At 43.4% G+C, this 19,931-nt stretch overlaps 1 protein-coding gene across 1 annotated transcript in view; it reads left to right on the top strand.

Moving 5' to 3' along the window:
* The window catches only part of KCNJ6 (potassium inwardly rectifying channel subfamily J member 6), a 113,844-nt gene that overhangs the window by 21,405 nt on the left and 72,508 nt on the right, over nucleotides 1-19,931 (top strand). Inside the window, exon 2 of the mRNA XM_057696444.1 lies at nucleotides 12,687-13,607. Within this exon, the coding sequence (XP_057552427.1) occupies nucleotides 12,687-13,607 (921 nt within the window). The remainder of the gene's footprint in view (nucleotides 1-12,686; nucleotides 13,608-19,931) is intronic.

Below are 19,931 nucleotides of genomic sequence, written 5' to 3'. Positions count from 1 at the left end.
GCCAGCGGCCTGGACCAAACACGGCAAATCTCAGGCAAGGCGTTCAGTCTTTCTTGAATTGATGATTCAAATCTGCCACACAGATTCCGGAAGGATGGGAATGAGCTGGAACAGCAGGTGAAGCCACAGAGCTCAACGCTGGCCCATGGGAGGGATTCAACCCCACAAATCCATCACACTTTTGTTTCCATCTCTTCCACTCTACGGGGTAATTCACTCCAAGGACACATGAGTGAGGCAGTATCCTTCTCATTACCACACTTTCCCCGGCATTGTTCACAAACACATGCACGTGTGCACACACGTCCTCACATCTCTCCACGGTAGCCAGAAGGAACGAATAGGAGCTTCAGAATCAGGCCACCCTGACGGAGAGTCCTATTTCGACCATATTTTAGACGCATAAGTTCTGCAGGAGACTCGACCGGATGGATCTCCGTTGCCTCGCCTGTAAAGTGGGTCAACGCTTGCTGGTGGCTGTGGTGCCCCATTCAGTACTTAACACATAGGAGATGCTCTTTGAAGGTTGGCTTTCATTTCCCACCTCCTTCAAGATGCCTTTGCTAATTAGTCCAGCCACTGCCGACCCCTGTCTCTGACATGCTAGCACATCCTTAGTCTCTCGTCTACCGTGTAGAGTGCAGCTCACATTGTTATGGGATGATGTGAGCATCTTGTGTCCCCGAGCAGGCTCTTTGCTTCCAGATGGGTCTACCCATCTGTGTCTCAGATTGCATCTGAATTTCTCACCATTTCCAGGACAATGTTGAACTTATAAAAACGGTGATTATTATAGCTACAAATTGTGTACCTTCTTCGATCCAGACAGCACCATAATTGTGACCAATTGTTCAATGTCTGCTACAGACCAGATGATGTATTTCTTTTTCACAGTAACCCCTGCAAAGTAGGTCTTATTATTCTCATTTTATAGTTGAGGAAACTGACACTCAGAGACTGAAGTGCCCTGAGCAAAGGCACACAGATTGGAGGTGGGAGAGCAGGGTCCCAACCGGGCCTGCCACCAAAGTCTAGCGCCTTGTCACAGGCCACACTGCCCAACGCAATTATGTCATTTCATTTGCCCATCAACCCAGCAGGACACCATTTCACTCCAATCAGCAAATGAAGCACCAGTAGCTCAAAGTCCCCCAGCTGGTGGGCAGCCGAGCAGGGATGCCCCAGGTCTGGCTGAGGCTAAGCCCCACACTGGACTAATCAGGAGAGAACAGTAGAGGGATTCTCACTCCAGAAGGAAATCTCCAAGTCCAAAGTCTCTGAAGAAGGGAAAAACCTGAGGCAGCCCCCTCTTCAGAGAACAGGGAAGGTGAGAGAATGTAGACTGGACTCCATGGACTCAGAGCTCACCCTGGCTCTGTTTCCTAGCAAGTGGGTTGGCTTCCTGGGGCCTCACTTTCTTCCTATGTAACAAAAAAAGAATGAAATGTCGCCATTTGCAGCAACATGGATGGGCTTGGGGAGCATTATACTAAGTGAAATAAGTCAGACAGAGAGAGACAAATGCTGTATGATATCACTTATGTGTGGAATCTAAAAAATACAACAAACTAGTGAACATAACCAAAAAAAGAAGCAGACCCACAGATATAGAGAACAAACTAGTGGTTACCAGTGGGAAGAGGAGAGGGGGGAGGGGCAAGATAAGGAAAGGGGATTAACAGGTACAAACTATTATGTGTAAGTTACAAGGATATATCATACAACACAAGGAATATAGCCAATATTTTATAATAACTGTAAATAGAGTATAACCTTTAAAAATGTGAATCACTATATTGTACACCTGTAACTTATATAATATTAACACATCAACTACACTTCAATAAAAAATTTAAATTTAAATTTAAAAAGGAGGACAAATAAATGATGCCACAGTTCCAGGACTGCTGGCTAGGCAGGCAAGCACAGACTGGATCTCAGTCCTCTTGCTCCCCTCCTCTGGGCACCCTTGTGCAGTGCACAACCTACACAACTGTATGCAGTGGTCCTGAGAGTTTCCTAATGGTTCTAACTATCCAAGGTTCTTATTCTTGAAATCCAATGAGAAGAGAAATCACAGTATTAAATGTTGGTCTCCTCTGCCCTGTCCAAAGAGACCTGTCGTTTCCCTCCTTTGAGCACTGAACTTGTATCTCATACAAAGTCATATTTTTGTGCAGAGCAGCCAGGGTTAGTCCTCTGACCTCACAGTGGGTACTAGACACTCTAAATTCAGGTTCACGTTGTGGAAGCTCCAAGCTAAGATTTTAATAGGAGCGTTTGCCCTGTAGTTTCTGTCACATATTCCCAGTGGAATGTAGTAGATGTTCTGCCACACGCACACCTGTGACTTTAAACTTTCCAGTCTGTCTGGATTTCTGATTATTATCATAGTCTCCCATAGTTACAACAGCTCAAGGTACAGGACAAATAAAAATGGCTTCACCTCCCTGTGACACACTGGACGTCAGTGACAAGCATCACCACCAGCCCCAAGGAATGAGACTCTTCAGATAAGGACTTAGGCAGAAAGACAAGCATCAGGGTAAGGGGCCAAGAGCAAACTATTGAATTTGAACTCTGCACACCACTTGTAACTCAGCTTCGAGTTCTCTCTCAAATGTGTTCCAGTCATCAATGGGAACATAAATGGAAAAATGCAGGAGTGAATACACCGGGAAAACCCACCCCGTCCTCTGTCCAGTTCAGCACTGCTGTCTGTAAACCTTTTCCGGAAGTAAGACAGGAAAGCATTGTAGAAGCTAATCTTTGGGACTTCCCTGGTGGCGCAGTGGTTAAGAATCCCCCTGTGAATTCAGGGGACGTGGGTTCGATCCCTGGTCTGGGAAGATCCCACATGCCACGGAGCAATGAAGCCCATGCACCGCAACTACTGAGCCCGTGCACCTAAAGCCCGTACTCCACAACAAGAGAAGCCACCACAATGAGAAGTCCACACACCACAATGAAAAGTAGCCCCTGCTCACCACAACTAGAGAAAGCTCGAGTGCAGCAAGGAGGACCCAATGCAGCCAATAAAAAAATAAATTTATTTTTAAAAAAAGAAGCTAATCTTCTCCTCTCATTTAGAAAATAGATATGCTTGTCTTTTTGTTAACACAATTTACTTTTTTATTGTGGTAAAATGTATATAAATAAAATTTACCATTTTACCCATTCTATTGAGTCTACAGTCCTGTGGCATCAAGTACATTCATATCGTTGTGCAGCCAACACCATCATCCATCTACAGAGCTCTTGATCTTCCCAAACTGAAACTCTGTGCCTACTAAACCCTAACTTCCCATCCCCTCCTCCCCAGCCCCTGGTAACCACCATTCTAATTTCTGTGTCTAAGGATTTGACTATTCTGGGGACCTCATATAAGAGAAATCATACAATATTTGCCCTTTTTGTGACTTTATTTCACTTAGCATAATGTCCTCAAGGTTCACCCATGTTGTAGCATGAGTCTGAATTCCCTTCCTTTTTCAAGCTGAATACTATTCCACTGTGTGTATAGACCACATTTTGCTTATCCATGATTCTGTTGATGGACACTTAGGTTGCTTCCACCTTTTGGCTATTGCGAATAATGCTACTGTGAACAGGAGTGCACAAGTACATGTTTACATGTGCTATTCTTGACCAGTAATGATGGGGAAAGCTTTGGCTGATCTGTGATTACACAGAGTTCAGTTATTTGCATTGCAAGATGGAGATCCAATTCAATGAGTTTGCTGCAGTACAGAATTCTTGTAATTCACACTGGCAAATGAGCCCATCTGAAGCTCCTCCATGACACAAAGCCTGAGAGAGATGTCACCAACATTGCCTTCCCATCTTCCTCCCTTCCTCCCCATATCACCCCTACCTCTCTCAGGAGGAAGCCCATTCCTTTTTCTGTACATGCCTTCCCCCACCTTTGCTCTTGACAGCACTGCTGACTTCCATTCCATCAGACACCTCCCTCCCCCACTCCCCCCTTCCTTGTAGGGTCAACCTCTCCCCTCTGGCTTCTTCTCAGGGTTTAGATGTGCTCAAAACTCCCTGGGTTCAAGGTCACCAACTGTATTAATTTCCTGTGGCTGCCACAAAAAGTTGCCACAAAGTGAGGGGGTTAAAACAATAGAAGTGTATCCTCTCACAGTTCTGGAGGAGGGAGTCTGAAATTAGGGCATCAGCAGGACCATACTCCCTCCAAAAGCTCTAGGGGAGAATCCCACCTTGCTTTTCAGCTTCCAGGGGCTCCAGGTGTTCCTTGGCTTATGGCTGCATCACTCCACCCCCTGCTTTTGCCATCACATGGCCTTCTCTGTGTCTCTGTCTGTCCTTTTCTGTCTCATGTGAGGATGCTCTAACTGGATTTGGGGCACACCCTACTCCAGTACGATCTCATCTTGATCCTTATCTTAATTACATCTGCAAAGACTCTACTTCCAAATGAGGTCACATTCTGAGGTTCCAGTGGACATGAATGGGGGGGGGACACAATTCAACCCACTACACTAGTAAATCCCAATTTCCAAGCCCAATGGACACACCCCAGTAGATGTATGCAGCATTTGTTTCAGTTATTTAAAACAGAAATAGCTTTATGTTTCCTACTGATTTATTAGATGATAGAACCATTAAGGGAAAGTTTAAATATAGAAAAAAATTGAAAGAAAGCAAGACAACCCACAAACTTACAACTCAGAAATTGATCTAAATTAACATTTTGGAGAACATTCTTCTACACACACACACATTAATGCGAGAAGGCAATATATGCAAAGTAAACTATACGTTTTATTCTGTTTTTTCACTTCACACTATGGCATGGACAACCTGCCAGGTTGATAAACACATACTCATTCATTCAATAAATAGGTGTGGGGGTTTCCAGAGCCTGAGATCCACCGGTGAGGAAAACCCAAAGAGATCTCCACCCAGGAACTTCCTTTCTGACAGGGGCAACAGACAATAAGAAATTAACATAATAAATAACTTCTTTCATGTTGGAACGTGAAAAGTGCTACAAAAAAAGTAAACAGTAGCATAAGGAAGAGGGATATGAGGACTGGGCATCAGTGATTGTGATTTTTAGAAGAGGAGGTAAATGTCCTCATTAAGAAGGTGATTTTTGCATAAACAGTTGAAGACCCCAAAACATTGGGAAATTATTTTTAATGACTGCATAGTATTCCATTGATGATGGCCGCAACAATATGTTTAACCAGTGCTCTGTGGGTAGATATTTAAGTTGTTTCTAATTTTTAACTATTATAAATGAGGCTGCAATATCCCCTGCCCACAATAGATAAACGTTTGTAAAGTTGTTTTCTTAGGATAAATGTCTAGATCCAGAATTGCCTATACAAGGCACCTAATCATTTCTAAATTGTGAGACCTACTGTCACCCTGTCCTCTAGAAAGATTTTGCCAGTTTACACATCTGATAATATGTGCAAATTCGCAATTCCACTGCCCTCCACACACATAAACTCCACATACTGTATTTGTGGTTTATTTTTAATGTTACTAACTTTAGAGTGAAAAATGTTATTATATTTGCACTGCTTTTACTTTGCCATGGTTGAACATGTGCTTTTCAGCTCTGTGTATTTCTTCTCTCATAAACTCCTTATTCATTTCCTTTGACAATTTTTTTTCTATGGAGGTATTTATTTCTTTTGTAAATCAGGAATATATATTTTATGCGTTGCAAATATTTTTTGTGGTCTTGTCTTCTTACTTTTTATTTTTACTAACATCTATTATTTTTATATTGACAAAAATACCAGCATCCCAAAATAGTTTCTGGATTCCTCCCATGGTTAGAAAGGCTTTCTCAACTTGGAGAATTATAAAAATACTCACATCTTCTACCCCTTCTAATTTTTATTTTTATTTTTTGCATTTAAATCCTTGATCCACTTGAAACTTATTCTGATATGAGGAAGAAAGAAGGGACTCATCACTTTTCTTCTAGTTGTCCCCACAGCATGTGCCAAATGCCCCCTTTGCCCCCTAAGACCCCAGTCCCACCTGCCTCCTGGCTTCCTGTCTACCCTCCCTCTTCTCACGTCTCTCATCCTTTCCTCAGTACCCCCTCCAGGTTCTCTACTTCTCACTTCATATTGCAATTGTTTTCCAGAATCCTGTCTTCTACATCCTCTTACTCACTCCACTGTCTCCCGGAGAACTTTCATCCACACCCACAGTTACACTTCCACACATGTGTGTTCACAACCTCCAAACCTAGAGCTCGGTCCAGGCCGCTGATAAGTTTCAGTCCCACACACATAATTTCCCATAGAAGAGATCTCCCTTGGGTGTCTGCAGACACTTTAAACTGAACCTGTACAAATCACATCATCCTCTGTCTCCCAGTCTCAACCATCCTGCCATCCCTTACTCTCCTGCCCACTTCCCTCTGCCGTCACTAATCTCCAATTTTAGTTTTGTTTCTCATTCAGCCCCCAATCCAGTGCCCCCTCTTCACCTTCATGGCTGCTCCCTTAATCCAGCAGCTAGCCATTTCTCCCTCTTTCCAGCATCTCTCTAATCCAGAGGTCAGCAGTCCAGGGAGTCAAACCCAGCCTGCAGCCTCCTTCTGTGCTTCCCATGAGCTAAGAATAATTTTACATTTTTTAAACATTGTAAAAAGTCTTTCAAAAACACAAAAACAAAACAAAACAAAAAAACCAAAGAATATGCAACAGACACCTATGTTGCCTGCAGAGTCTAAAATATTTACTATTGGTCCTTTGCAGAAAAAGCGTGCAGATCTTTGCCTCTAATCTATACTTCACACCTACCTCTCTAGAGGTCTCAGACACACAAGCATTCTGTATGCCCACCACTCCTCCACTTCCAAGCATCCCATGGGGTTTACTTATGATTTTCTTAGATTCAGGTGAAGCAAATGTCTGTTTCTAAGTTGCCAGATATATGGGGTGGAACACCTTCAGATCAAGTACTTGATAATTATTTAGCTCCTATGGGCTAGATTCCATCAATCACGTGCCAGGAGAGTCTCAACGTTTTGTTTGAAAATACCTTTTTTGCTTTCTGATGGTAAAAGTAACATAAAGTCATTCTAGAAAATTTGGAAAAATCAGAAAGTTTAAAAGTAAAACTAAAAGCACCCCCATCTCAGAAGTTTCCCGTTAATATCTGTGTGCTTTTCCTTCCAATCTTTGATTTTTCCTGTGCATTTGAGATCCATCTCGTTTTTCTGTTGGGTTTTTCCTCCATGATACTAAAAATTCTCAAAGAGTTCTTTGAACATTTTCTCAGACACCGTAAGTTTCCCCCGTAGAATTCATATATAATTTGCGATGTAGCGTTTCCCATCAGGAGAACATCTATTCTGGCCAGGACTGCCACGGCAGCCTTCTCTCCACAAGCGGTACCCCCCAAATTCGAGGTGATTCCCGTGGTTCTGGGATCAGGTCCTTTCTAGTCTGTAACTCAGTCACATGTTATTTCTTCAAAGTTAAAGTTCAACACCAGGCCATTTTGCACTTTACCTAGTTTTATGTAAATTGATCATCTTTCTAATAGAAAGGAAAAGAACATGGGGGATGGGGTGGGGGCTTCTTCACAGAGAGTCACATTTACTCTCAACCAAAAGACAGCAAAGGAACTCAGATTAAGTAAATCATCAAGATCCTTAGCGCCGCTCCTCCCGTCCTTTTGCAGGCTGTACAGCACTTCACAGTTAGCAGAGAATTCCTCTACGTTATCTCTGGTCACGCCACCGAGTCCGATGCGCATGCGCTTGGCTGGAGGCCGTGGGCAAGTTCCTAAGAGGAGGTGGGGGTTGAGGGTGGGGGCTGAGGGATGGGGGAAGTCGTTTGTGCCCCCGCTGGGCTGTATGGGAGGCTGTGCGGGAACGCTAGAAGGACTGTCGGCTTTCCCAACCGCAGCTGCAGCTCACCCTGCTGAGCAGCTCAAATGCTCTTGCAAATGCAATTCACATCACCCCCTCAAAGTCACACCTGGGATTCCAAGAAAGAAAGAAAACGTTAAGAGTATCATTAACATTACCTTCTGTGTTTCCCCTGTGCGTATTTGCATTCGTGCCCATGGTGCGCAAGCAGCTCACAGCTCAGACCTGGAACGGCCCTCTCCCTGGTCCAAGGCTTCCTGTGATCGCTCTGGACAAGGCTTCCAGGCTGGGTTGCCCTCCTCTGCCCGCTCCACACCCCACCTCTCCTCCTAGCTGGCCTCACCTCTTCTGCCCCTTGAGACTCCTATTTCAGTCTCCTTTACTCTCCAGGTATTCTCACATTTCATTGGCTTTTTTTGGTTTCTCAATTCTGCCTGTTCCCCTCCAGCCACTATCAAGTGGGAGGTCCAGCTTACCTCCCTACCTTCCCTTGGAAGCATCTCACTGGCACCCACTGCCTCACCTGCAGTGGCACCTTTGAGGCTATTACCAAGTCCAAGCTCATACTGCTCGCCCCTGCAAGAGGCTGATGAATCAAGAGATGATCTGTTGGGGCAGGAATCGCAACTTCATTCAGAAAGCCAGCAGACTGAGAAGATGGTGGACTCGTGTCCTAAAGAACCATCTTACCCCAGTTAGCATTCAGGCTTCTTTTATACTAAAAAGGGAAGGGTGTGGTTAGTTGTTGCACCCTTCTTGGTGTTAGAATCCTCTGTTATTGCAGCTGTTCATGTAGGTCTAGTCATGATGTTCCTGTAAACCTCCAACAAGACAAATGGTATTCTCTGTTCTGCAACTTTTTATCTGTATATGAATGGAAAAGTGTTATACTTTTAAAGGTCGGAGGCTTGGGAATCCTCTGTCATGTATATTTCAGGCTACATTCTTAACTTGTAGCAAAAGCAATAGAGTACAAATGTTAAAGGAAAAGAAACAGATCCAATATGGAGTCAGATTTCTTCTTCCCTACTCCAATGCCACCTTCCACCACACTCCCTGGGACATTTAGCTTTCTTTGTTTGCTTCCATTTTTGTTTGTTTTTAAAAGGCACTTAAGTAGCATATGCACTGACATTTTTTCCCCTGACGCAAAACACAGACATTCGATTAACCACATGCTAGCTCATTGTAGTGTCGCGTGAAAAAAAAGTATATGCACAACCTAAAAGTTGAGAGTTATGTTTTATTTGACAGAGATACTGAGGACTTCAAGCTCAAGAGGCAGCATCTCAAGCAACCCTGAGAAAACTGCTCCAAGGAGGCTATGGGGGAACCAGGATACGTAGGAGTTTTGCAACAAAGGGCAGGTAGTAGGAACAAAAGATTACTGTTAGTGAAAGAAAACTAGGTATCTCAAGTTAGGAATTCAGCGCTTTTCTATGCATGGGAAGATGCAAGGGTCTGGGCTCACTGAAATCATTCAGTGATATGCCCCTCAGCTATCTGGGGCCAGTATCCTGTGTTTTCACATCCAGACTCCTCAGGGCTCACCATGGGGAGTGGCCACAATCTGATGGCTGCTAGATGACAGGTATTCTTTTCCTTCCTGAGTTCCCTCAGGGCTCACCGTTGGAGGGCTGCAATCACTGATGACTGTGACATCCTTTGTTTACTGATATGGCAGGCAATATTTTATTTCTCAATAGACACTGTTAAAAAACAAAATTCAACTGAGTACATTTGAAGATCAAGTTGGCTTTATTCAGCCATTCAGGAATCAAGGAGCATCCCATCTAGCAAATAGCTAGGAGGGGCGCTGTACAAAATGGGTTGTTTTTAAAGGCCTAAGGGGATAGGACTGGGACAGGAAGTCATAAACAATTAAGAATTATTTCACACAAGGTCACCTGCCTTAGGGGAAAGGCAGGGGTCTATGTAGGTTACCTCATCTGTGGCCAGGAAATTCCATACTGACTGGTAAAAGGTCACATTCCTGGGACGGACTGAACTTGCAGTTAGGATAGGTGTTCAGTCTCCTATTGCCTGATGTAGAGCTTAGCACAAGTGACTCCAGTTTGGGACTATAAACCCAAACACCCCAACTTCCCTCTCTTCCTCTCTCCCTGCTCTTTCCCACAGAATCCCCCTGAGAACCTTTCTGTCTACTTATCCACACCAGTACTGCTGCCCATAACATTAGAGAAAAGTCAACTTGATAACACACACAAAATACATAACTGCTCAAACACAATTTTTTTTTCCTGTTTCTAGTCAAATGGCAGCTCTCTGCCACCAGCCGGGGACCCAGGCCCCTCCACCTCGTGACTCCATCATCCCCTGTAGAAGGGGCAAGGGAGTAGGAGGGGCACATCCACCATTTAGGGCCTTGGCCCAGAAGAGCACACCCACTCCTGATGGGCCAGGACTCAGCATGTGACTGCCCCTCAGTGCAAAGGAGGCTGGGAAGTGTGGTCCAGTCCTGAGCTGGGAAAAGGGAAAAAATGGACTTAGAGGGTCAACTGACTGCCTCCTGGGACTGCCCAGAGCACTTATCTCTACTCACGCATCAACCCTTCAAACAGGAAGGTTACAACTGTGCCAGAAAATGGAGAAAACAGCTTCAAATTGGGGGCTGGGGTGAGAGTAGGTTTCCTCCATGACATGTTAAAGTATGAAAGATGGCAGAAAACTGTTAGGAGTCAGCTAATCTGACAACCCCACCTCCCCTCCACCTGACAACTTGGGGAAACAAGAACCCCGGGTGACTCTGCACAGGCAGAAAGCTCCCCACCTGGGCCAAGGCCAGGCCACACTCCAGGTCTGCAGGCAAGGGCGCTCCAGCCTGGCCAAGTTTAAGTGGAGTTCATCCCACATGAAGTCACATTTAGAGACGCCCTTTCAGGGCAAAACTAGCAGCAAGAGCTCAGACATGATGACTTCCAAGCCACAAACATCCCACCTTGCGGGGGGTGCCAGCAGTGAGCAGGGACATCGCCATGACCCCCATCCAGATCCCCCAACCCCCTCATCTTGTCCCCGTCTCAGCGGCTTCCTTTGACTCCTGCCCTGGTGTCTGTTCTGTTCCAAGACAAAAAGCAAGGCTCCTCCTTTACAAATGAAGAGCTACTGAGGGCAGTGATCTAAAGTCAAAGCTATCAGGCCAAACATCAGGATTGCAGACTAGACGCTGTCCCTTCCTCGTACTGAAATATAAAAACAGATCTATGGGATTGATTTATTAAGGAAACTATCCAACCATGAGCAAGGTTAATCCATAAGTTTAGTTGGTACCACTCAAGTCCCATCCCAGCTGTTTTCTTATTCAGATAAGTGTTTTTTTCTCAACAGACTGTGTTTCGCCTCTAACCAAAGGGAGAAAATGCACGGCAGAGTCAAATGACACAGAATAAAAACCTGAGGGAAGAAACTGCTTATAAAACTTTCAGAAAGCTTTAAAATTACTGGCTGAACAAGGAATTTCATACAGTGGTTTATATGTGTTTCATAGCAGCATCAGTTCCAAATGTCCCTTTGCACTCGGATTCCAGGAGAGTTTTCCTAATGCTTCGTCATCAAATGATTGTACCAATGCATTAATCATGAAGGCCATCAGAAAGAAAATAACCACAAGCCAAAACTGCAAATGTTAAATGTTGAGGCAGAAACCAAATCAAATGTGTAAACACATAGGAAGAGAAAGAACGTTTCCCCTACACTTTTTTTTAACCGTGGCATTGCATCAACCATTAGGGTAAAATGCATGCATACTTACCAATAAAAACCAATTTAAAGAGTTCACTCAAAATTCTTGCCCCTAAATATAAGGAGGGTAACAAAGGAACAATTTATTACAAGGGAATGTTTGTTACGTGTCTGTCCCATGCAGGCACATATCATGTACATAGTTTTGTTTAGCTTTATAACAATCCTATGAATTGTCTATCATGATTATCATTTTGTAAATGTGAAAACGGAGGGTCAGTCAATGAATCTGAATAGTCTATTGGTCTACTCAGGCTGCCATAACAGAATACTACAGACTGGGGGGCTTAAACAACAGCAATTTATTTTCTCACAGTTCTGGAGGCTGGAAGTTTAAGATCAAGGTGCCAGGAGGGTTGGCTTCTAAAGACCTCAGTTGGTGTGGAAGACCTTTCTTCCTGGCTTGCAGGTGGCTGTCTTCTCACCGTGTCCTCACATGACCTCTCCTTTGTGTACACACCCCTGGTGTCTCTTCCTCTTGGATTAGGGCTTCACCCTTGTAACCTCATTTAACCTTAATTATGTCCTCAAAGGCCCCATCTCCAAATACAGTCACATTGGGGGTTAGGGCTTCAACATATAGATGGGGGGCGGGGTACAATTTGATCCATAACTGATAGCACGACCAGGAACCCACAGTTGCTGTGTGCTAGAAACAACGCTGTCTGAATCTAAACATTTCTTTATCCAGAGGGTGCTGCCTCTCACATACCGCAGCATCTTAGAGAGAATGGGGACATATCCTGCTGTCAGAGCTAACTCTCAGAACTTGTTGGCAGGGAGAAAATTTCACAGCAGTAAGCCCTGTCCTGGTGGGAAGGGTGGTAAAATCCTTACACAAGCTAGATCACAGAGCACAGGAGTCCAAGGCAACCTGTCCAGATGACAACCCACCCCCAAGAAAAGCTTCACCTACTCTGTTAATAGCTACCCAAATGGTCAAATGATGGTTTCCTACCATATACCATCCACAGTGGAATTTCCATGACCCCCAAAGAGACAGATTTTCATTCAGTTTTTTCTTTTCTTTTCTCCAAACCACCAGCTAACGTCCTGGAGGGTGACTCCATGGACCAGGATGTTGAGAGCCCTGTGGCCATTCACCAGCCAAAGTTGCCTAAGCAGGCCAGGGACGACCTGCCAAGACACATCAGCCGAGACCGGACCAAAAGGAAAATCCAGAGGTATGTGCGGAAAGATGGAAAGTGCAACGTCCACCATGGCAATGTGAGGGAGACCTATCGCTACCTGACAGATATCTTCACCACCTTAGTGGACCTCAAGTGGAGATTCAACCTGTTGATTTTTGTCATGGTTTACACAGTGACGTGGCTCTTTTTTGGAATGATCTGGTGGCTAATTGCATACATCCGAGGAGACATGGACCACATAGAGGACCCTTCATGGACTCCCTGTGTCACCAACCTCAACGGGTTCGTTTCTGCTTTTTTATTCTCCATAGAGACAGAAACCACCATCGGTTATGGCTATCGGGTCATCACGGACAAGTGCCCAGAGGGAATTATTCTGCTCTTAATCCAATCCGTGTTGGGGTCCATTGTCAATGCATTCATGGTGGGATGCATGTTTGTAAAAATATCGCAACCCAAGAAGAGGGCAGAGACCCTGGTTTTCTCCACCCACGCGGTGATCTCCATGCGGGATGGGAAACTGTGCCTGATGTTTCGAGTAGGGGATCTGAGGAATTCCCACATCGTGGAGGCTTCTATCAGAGCCAAGTTGATCAAATCCAAACAGACCTCGGAGGGGGAGTTCATCCCCTTGAACCAGACAGACATCAATGTAGGGTATTACACTGGGGATGACCGTCTCTTTCTGGTGTCACCACTCATCATCAGCCACGAAATTAACCAACAGAGTCCTTTCTGGGAGATCTCCAAAGCCCAGCTGCCCAAAGAGGAACTGGAAATTGTGGTCATCCTAGAAGGAATGGTGGAAGCTACAGGTAAGGCATGCTCCATCTGGTTGGAGTATCTGTGGGATCAATGCTCATTTTAAACTGGACCTCACATACTTGTTTATGACAAAATTTGGAAAACTAAATCTCACTCCCAATCACACAACCTCCTTATTCATGAAATAGTATGTGACCTATAGCTGTAAGCATGTCCACCAAGAAGTCTAACCATTTAGCTTTTTAAAAGCCCTTGGGAAAATAAATTAATAAACAATTTTTTAAACGCCTCAATATAATTTTTCAAATATTTACTTAAAATTTGATCTTTCTCTAAAGCAATTTTCAGATGGCTTTAAAAAATTGTTTCATTTAAATATATGAAGTTATTTATTGCCAAGCCATGAGGAAGAAGTTAAGCCTTTCAAAGGAAACCTGACAAATTGCTTTAATAAAAATGCAATTTCACCCCTTCTTTGGGAGCCATTTGCAAGACCCATAGCCTTAGTTTTTCTTTTAAATCAAGTGATCACTTGGTGTCTTTTCTCTATACTTTACCTTCAAAATTCCCTGTAGATATAATAATAGAGACCCAGCAAATAACTCTAGCAGGAAATAAAACAACTGAGATCCACTCGTCATAATTCTATTGACCCTTCTGCTGTGAACAGCTAATTATTGGTATATTTTAACAAAGAAGACCTGTTCTAAAAATAGAGAAATGGTCTGTTTTTATTGAACTCTTCACTCACATCTTTTCATACCTGTTACTCATCCCAACAGCAAAGAAGGTTCTACCCATATTTATCTGTAACTTTCCATGACATAGAGCCATAAATTCTGACTTAAGCTAACAATAGTGCCCAATAGGAAAAGTATAAACTTGAACACTAATTCATGCAATGCTTTACTATTCTGAGTTAATCGATACTAGCCTTGAGATCCTCTTTAGTCACACAATCTGACCTTCTGTGCTTTGAGGTCTCCAACTTGAGGCTCAGGGTGGGTTTACACAATCTGAAGATGCATGGTCACCAGCTGGACCCCAGACTCTTCATCCACCTGACCACAGTTATCCATCCAATGAAAGTCATTGGTCCCATGTCTCAGTCTCCCTGGAGCCAACAGGCAAGGTCATTACCTCTAACAAATTTCTCTTTTGGTGGTAAAAACTTTTGCAATGGGATTTTTAAATGCAGCAAACAATGAAAATACGAGTAAAAGACTTTGCATGAAGTGTGCTCCTTTGCATGAGACAAAAGGAACGTCAAAAAAGAAATAATTATTGTGAAATTCTAAATAAGTGCTGCACACATGCACAGGGCTATCTGTACCCTGAGCCTGACTTTGGGGTGCACTTGTGAGGCAACAGTTTTGTGGGAGGAGGGAGGAGGGGCAACGATGGTGGAGGAGGGGAAAGGAGGGGTGAGGACGGCTTGGAGAAACCAATTCAAACAGGGAGCTCCATCATTTTCCCACAGACCAGAAACTTCTCCCACCTCCGCCAAGCACCGGGACTCTGGGTCCCCCTAGTGGTGGCCACTGAGGTACAGCCTCCGGCAGCATGAACTGACCACTGGTGATTGGGTTTTAATATTAGATTTCTCACTATAAGCTCTCCGGATGGGACAGGAGGGAGGGCAGTGGACAAGCCCTGTTCTCCTTCCATCTCTGAGCTCGAGAAGCAAAAGCCAGTGGAGATGTACCCTCTGGTTACTGGTGTTAATCTGAGCTTCAGATTGCAAGAGCTGTGTTCCCTTAAATCAAGGCCCAATCTGGAAAAGTAAATACATCCAGAATAAGCAAATTATCTTTGTGATGTCCCTGAGTCAGAATTCTCCCTGGAGCAGACCCTGTCTTTCTGATGACAGCTTTTAATGAGTGAGGCTTTCCAAAGACCAGAGCATCCGTTGTTGGTAATTCACAGTGATACTTGCCTCCGAGCATTCGGTGGCCTTTCTACTGCTTTCTTACAGAAAACTGGGTATTTGCCAGCAAAAAAGAACACACCCCTGTTCTTGGGAAAAGGCAACCACTATTAACTTTCTAAAAATAATAATAATTTTCTAATTTCTGGGAAGTGGAGGGAGGAGTGTTCTAGAAAGTTCTGGGTTTGTCTGGAAGCTGGATACGTCTTGATCCCTTCCTGAGAGGATTCATACAATTCAGTCTTTCCAGCCCATCTGATCTCTTAATCTTCAAGGGGACACTTTTTCCTTTGTGAATGAAACGCACGATTGGGGTTTATGGATATTAAACAGGCCACTGGAGGGGGCGGGGGATGCTTCCATGAAGCAAAGCCGCAGGAAAAAAATAAATGTGGACCAAAGGCACACTGAGGAAAAGAGATTCACAGGATCTCATTATTCACTGGAGGGCTAGATGGGAGTCAGGAGCCATGAAAACAGCAAGCGGACACAAAACGGCCTCTGCTTGACTCCTGCTTTCTTGAAAATATGTCTTGGTTGACCTTGAACTACCATCAGTGACCTCAGTTAAGGGACTTCTTTCAAGGACGAGCCCCACCGCCACCACCATCGCAAATTCGATGTGATGCCCCCTTCCTGCCTTGCACATTGTGGACACACAGCGCCCCCGACATGGTGTTTTCTGGAGATTCGAGCTACCATGCCGTAGGCAGACCATACAGGTCCTTCAGTCCGCCGGGTGCTCAGGCCCAGCACAGGCCAGCTGGTTGACACATAATATTCCAACCCCAGCTGGGCTGCCCCAAGCCTGCTTTGTCACATCACTGAGGGTCAGGCTGGTCTTTAGAAAATACAAGTAAGCTCCTTGAAGGCAGGAGGTGAGTCTTGCCCGCCTTCGATGTCCTGCATGTCCTGGCCCCAGTCCTTCACTCGATGAGCTCTCTGGCCTCAATAAAAGACAGACTCACACCCACAAAAGACAGACCCACGTTCTTGGTGGATGGGTTCGGTCTGGTCCTGCCCAGAGTCAGGGGGATGTGTCACCTCCCAAGAACCTTCCAGTCATGTGGTTCTATTTTTGAAAATGAATCAAACCCTGGAAAATTCTGACACCAGCCACCCAGACATCTGGGGACTGGCCGTGTCTCATCCCACAAATATATTTTTAAAGGGGGCCCTTTATGTTCCTCACACATGGGCAATTTGGAGATAGTGATGTTTACAGAAGGGTTTACAGCTACGTAAACAAACATGCCGAGCAGCTGCGGCAAATGTGCATTAAAATAGTAAAGCATTCATATAGACTGTTATTTATAGAGGGCAAATTGGCCTGGAGGCTAGATGACAGCCACACAGAGCTGGGCCCGTTGCCAGGCAGCGCCTCACTATAGGCTTTCTGATTGATGAACTTCCATATTTACCCCCAACGATTATGCAAGTATGACAGGCAGCCCTTTCCAACACCTCAGCAAATATGTCTCCTTAGGATGAATCCCCATTAAGCTTTTTTTTTTAATTTTTATTTTATATCAGAGTATAGTTGATTTACAATGTTGTGTTAGTTTCAGGGGTATGGCAGAGTGACTCAGTTATACGTGTACATATATCTCTTCTTTTTCAGATTCTTTTCCCATATAGGTTATTACAGAGCATTGAGTCAAGTTCCCTGTGCTATACAGTAGGTCCTTGTTGATTATCTAGTTTAAGCTCTTTTTTTTTACATTTTTAATTACAGAAACCATAAAAATTATACAAAAGTAGACCAAATCATGTAATCAATTCCCATGTACCCATCATTCAATTTCTATAATTGTCCATTCATGGCCAAACTTGTTTCATCTGCTTCACCCACTGCCCCTCCAGCATCACATCATTTCATCTGCAAATATTTCAATATCTGTCTTTAAAAGATAAGGACTCCTTTCAAAATAAAACTGTAACACTGTTATGACACCTAGAATAATTAATAATCATTTTTAAGATCCAACATCTACTAAATGTTCCAACTTCCATTTGCCTCATAAATGTCTTCTTAATTTTTTTAAATCTGCTTGTTTGAATCATAATGAGGTTAACACACTGTGATTAGCTGAGACCTCTTCCAAGCCTTAGTTTATGAGTTCCCTTCCATCTCTGTGGGGATTTTTCTTTCAAGTTTTTCTCAAAGAAAAGAATTTCTGAAATATTTATATACTACATAGAAAACTGGAGAAAGTAGAGGGTGGGAGGATGCCAACTTAGTGAAGATATACTAGATAAAATTTTGTAGGTGAGGAAGCAGGGCTGACTGTCCAAAAGTCAGTATCTATGGGTTACCAAGGAAGAGGACGAGTGTATATCAGATGTAGGGGAAGGCAAACTGGAAGTAGGGAGGGCAAACCATCCTTCCTGGTAGGAAAGCTCAGTTCCATTACTAGAGTAACTTTATTCACATGAAGAGAGGTTAGTCACATAAATCACATCACAGATCACAGCGTTTTTGAGTTGCAAGAGTCTTCTCCCTAGTCTTACTTTACAGGTGAGGAAATGGAGGCCCAGCAAGACTAGTGAGCTGGCTAAGGTGTGATAGTTACGGGCAGAGCAAGAACTTGAAACCCTAAGCCACTGATGATGTTGTCTGGCCACCAAGTTCAGTGCTCTTTGCATTATGAATGCTGTCGTTTCATGAAGATTCTGTAGAGCAATGCACGCAGGAAGACGACCGGTATTTAATGTGCAGACAGGCTCTCTTTTCTCCCACCATGAGCGCTTTTTCTTTAAGGTTTCTCTGTCTGTCTCCAATGTTATCAGTTCATTTTAAAATTCTTTATTACACTCACATGAATTTTTAACAACCATATATTAAAATGAGATGTGCCACAAAACTGTTCTGAAATTGAAATTAGTAAGCATCATCTACAAAAGCATCATCTACAAAAGCATCATCTACTCCTGGAAGAATGTAATTTCCTGTCACATCTGATTTCCAAGGACCACTTTTCTTTGCCATAATCAAAATGCCACTTCACTGTAACAGAGGAGAATATGAGAGCACAGAATGTGAAAAGGTGGCATTTCTCAGCTAAGACAGTTGAGGGTTAGCATTACAGTACTTTGAAGCTGTTTCTACTAATGATTTTTCATAGCCATTATAGTTTTCAAATCTTATTTTCTCCTTTAGATAAATTACTGCTAATCCCTCCACGGGCAAGTCATTATCTCCAGATTTACCATTTTTCTTTTAAGAGTTGTAACCCCAACTACCTAGCCTGGGAAAAGAGTTAATTGATAAGATCTGGACTGCCAAGATCTTGGGTGAAAATCTCCTAGTAAATCTCTACAAGGCACAATAAAAAAATTCAAAGACATGTGAATTTATTTTTCCTGGATAGAAATCTACACTCATCAACATCAAGAAATCCAACCATGCTTTCTTCTTCGAGCATTAGGCCCAGGTGATTTACTCAGGGCTTCCTCCCAAATGTCCACCTCAATATAATATACCTTGATAGTGTCAATAGCTGGATAAAAACTGATAATACCTGCTCCCCAAATATAGTAAATTTTTTGTGATCCTAAGCAATTTGGGGACACTGTTCTGGTCCTAACAATCTGAGGTTGGATACAGTAGAGCACACATAGAATTTTAAATTTTTCCACCACCCCTCTAGAAGAAAGATTACTATAACACTGTGAAACATTATACTTCTGTTAAACATTTCTCATAATTTAAAAGGTACTTAGGATCTCATAACAGATGGCAGTGTATAAAGTTCACCATATGCTATTGTGGTTGAAAAGACAAACATACTGGATAATTGTAAAACTTTTCATTAATAAACACCAATAGCAGAAAATACATTGTTCTTCCTTCTCCAAATGGGCAGTGAGGAGCTGGTAAAATAGACATTCCACAGAAGTCAGGGGTGGTCACACAATATATACAATTTAAAGTTCAAACCCAAGGGATAAAAATAACAGACTAGCAACTAAAAGTTAGCTCTGACTCAAACTCTGAAATCAGTGCTCATGTTGGGAAGAAACTGCACCATTCAAATTAAGAGATGAGTGTCAAAGAGTGGGAAGCCTCTAATTAGAGCATCCTTAAATAAATTGAGCTTTATTATTTCCTAGGGCATTCAGTAATATGAGTGTTGACAGCATGGTGCCAGTGAAGAAGTTCTACCACACAATTTCTAATGACCAGAAGAGGATCCTTGGGGAAAACATGCAACTTATTCACACATGCACACACACACACACACACACACACACACACACACACACATCCCTCTGCTAAATAGCTGAACAGCCAGAGGGGCTTCTTCCCCAGTTAAGCGTGCCCTTGCTCCTCTATGTTATACCAACTGACTTACAAATCTTGTTTGTTCTATTAATTACTTAGTACTCCTCTCTGTTAAGGGTAATCTCTCTTGGCCATAGCTCAGCTTATCTATACTTCTTTGTG

This window comes from Hippopotamus amphibius, chromosome 10 (genome assembly GCF_030028045.1).
Source record: "Hippopotamus amphibius kiboko isolate mHipAmp2 chromosome 10, mHipAmp2.hap2, whole genome shotgun sequence".
NCBI classification, from domain to species: Eukaryota; Metazoa; Chordata; class Mammalia; order Artiodactyla; family Hippopotamidae; genus Hippopotamus; species Hippopotamus amphibius.
This window is presented reverse-complemented; position numbering and strand designations above follow the sequence as displayed.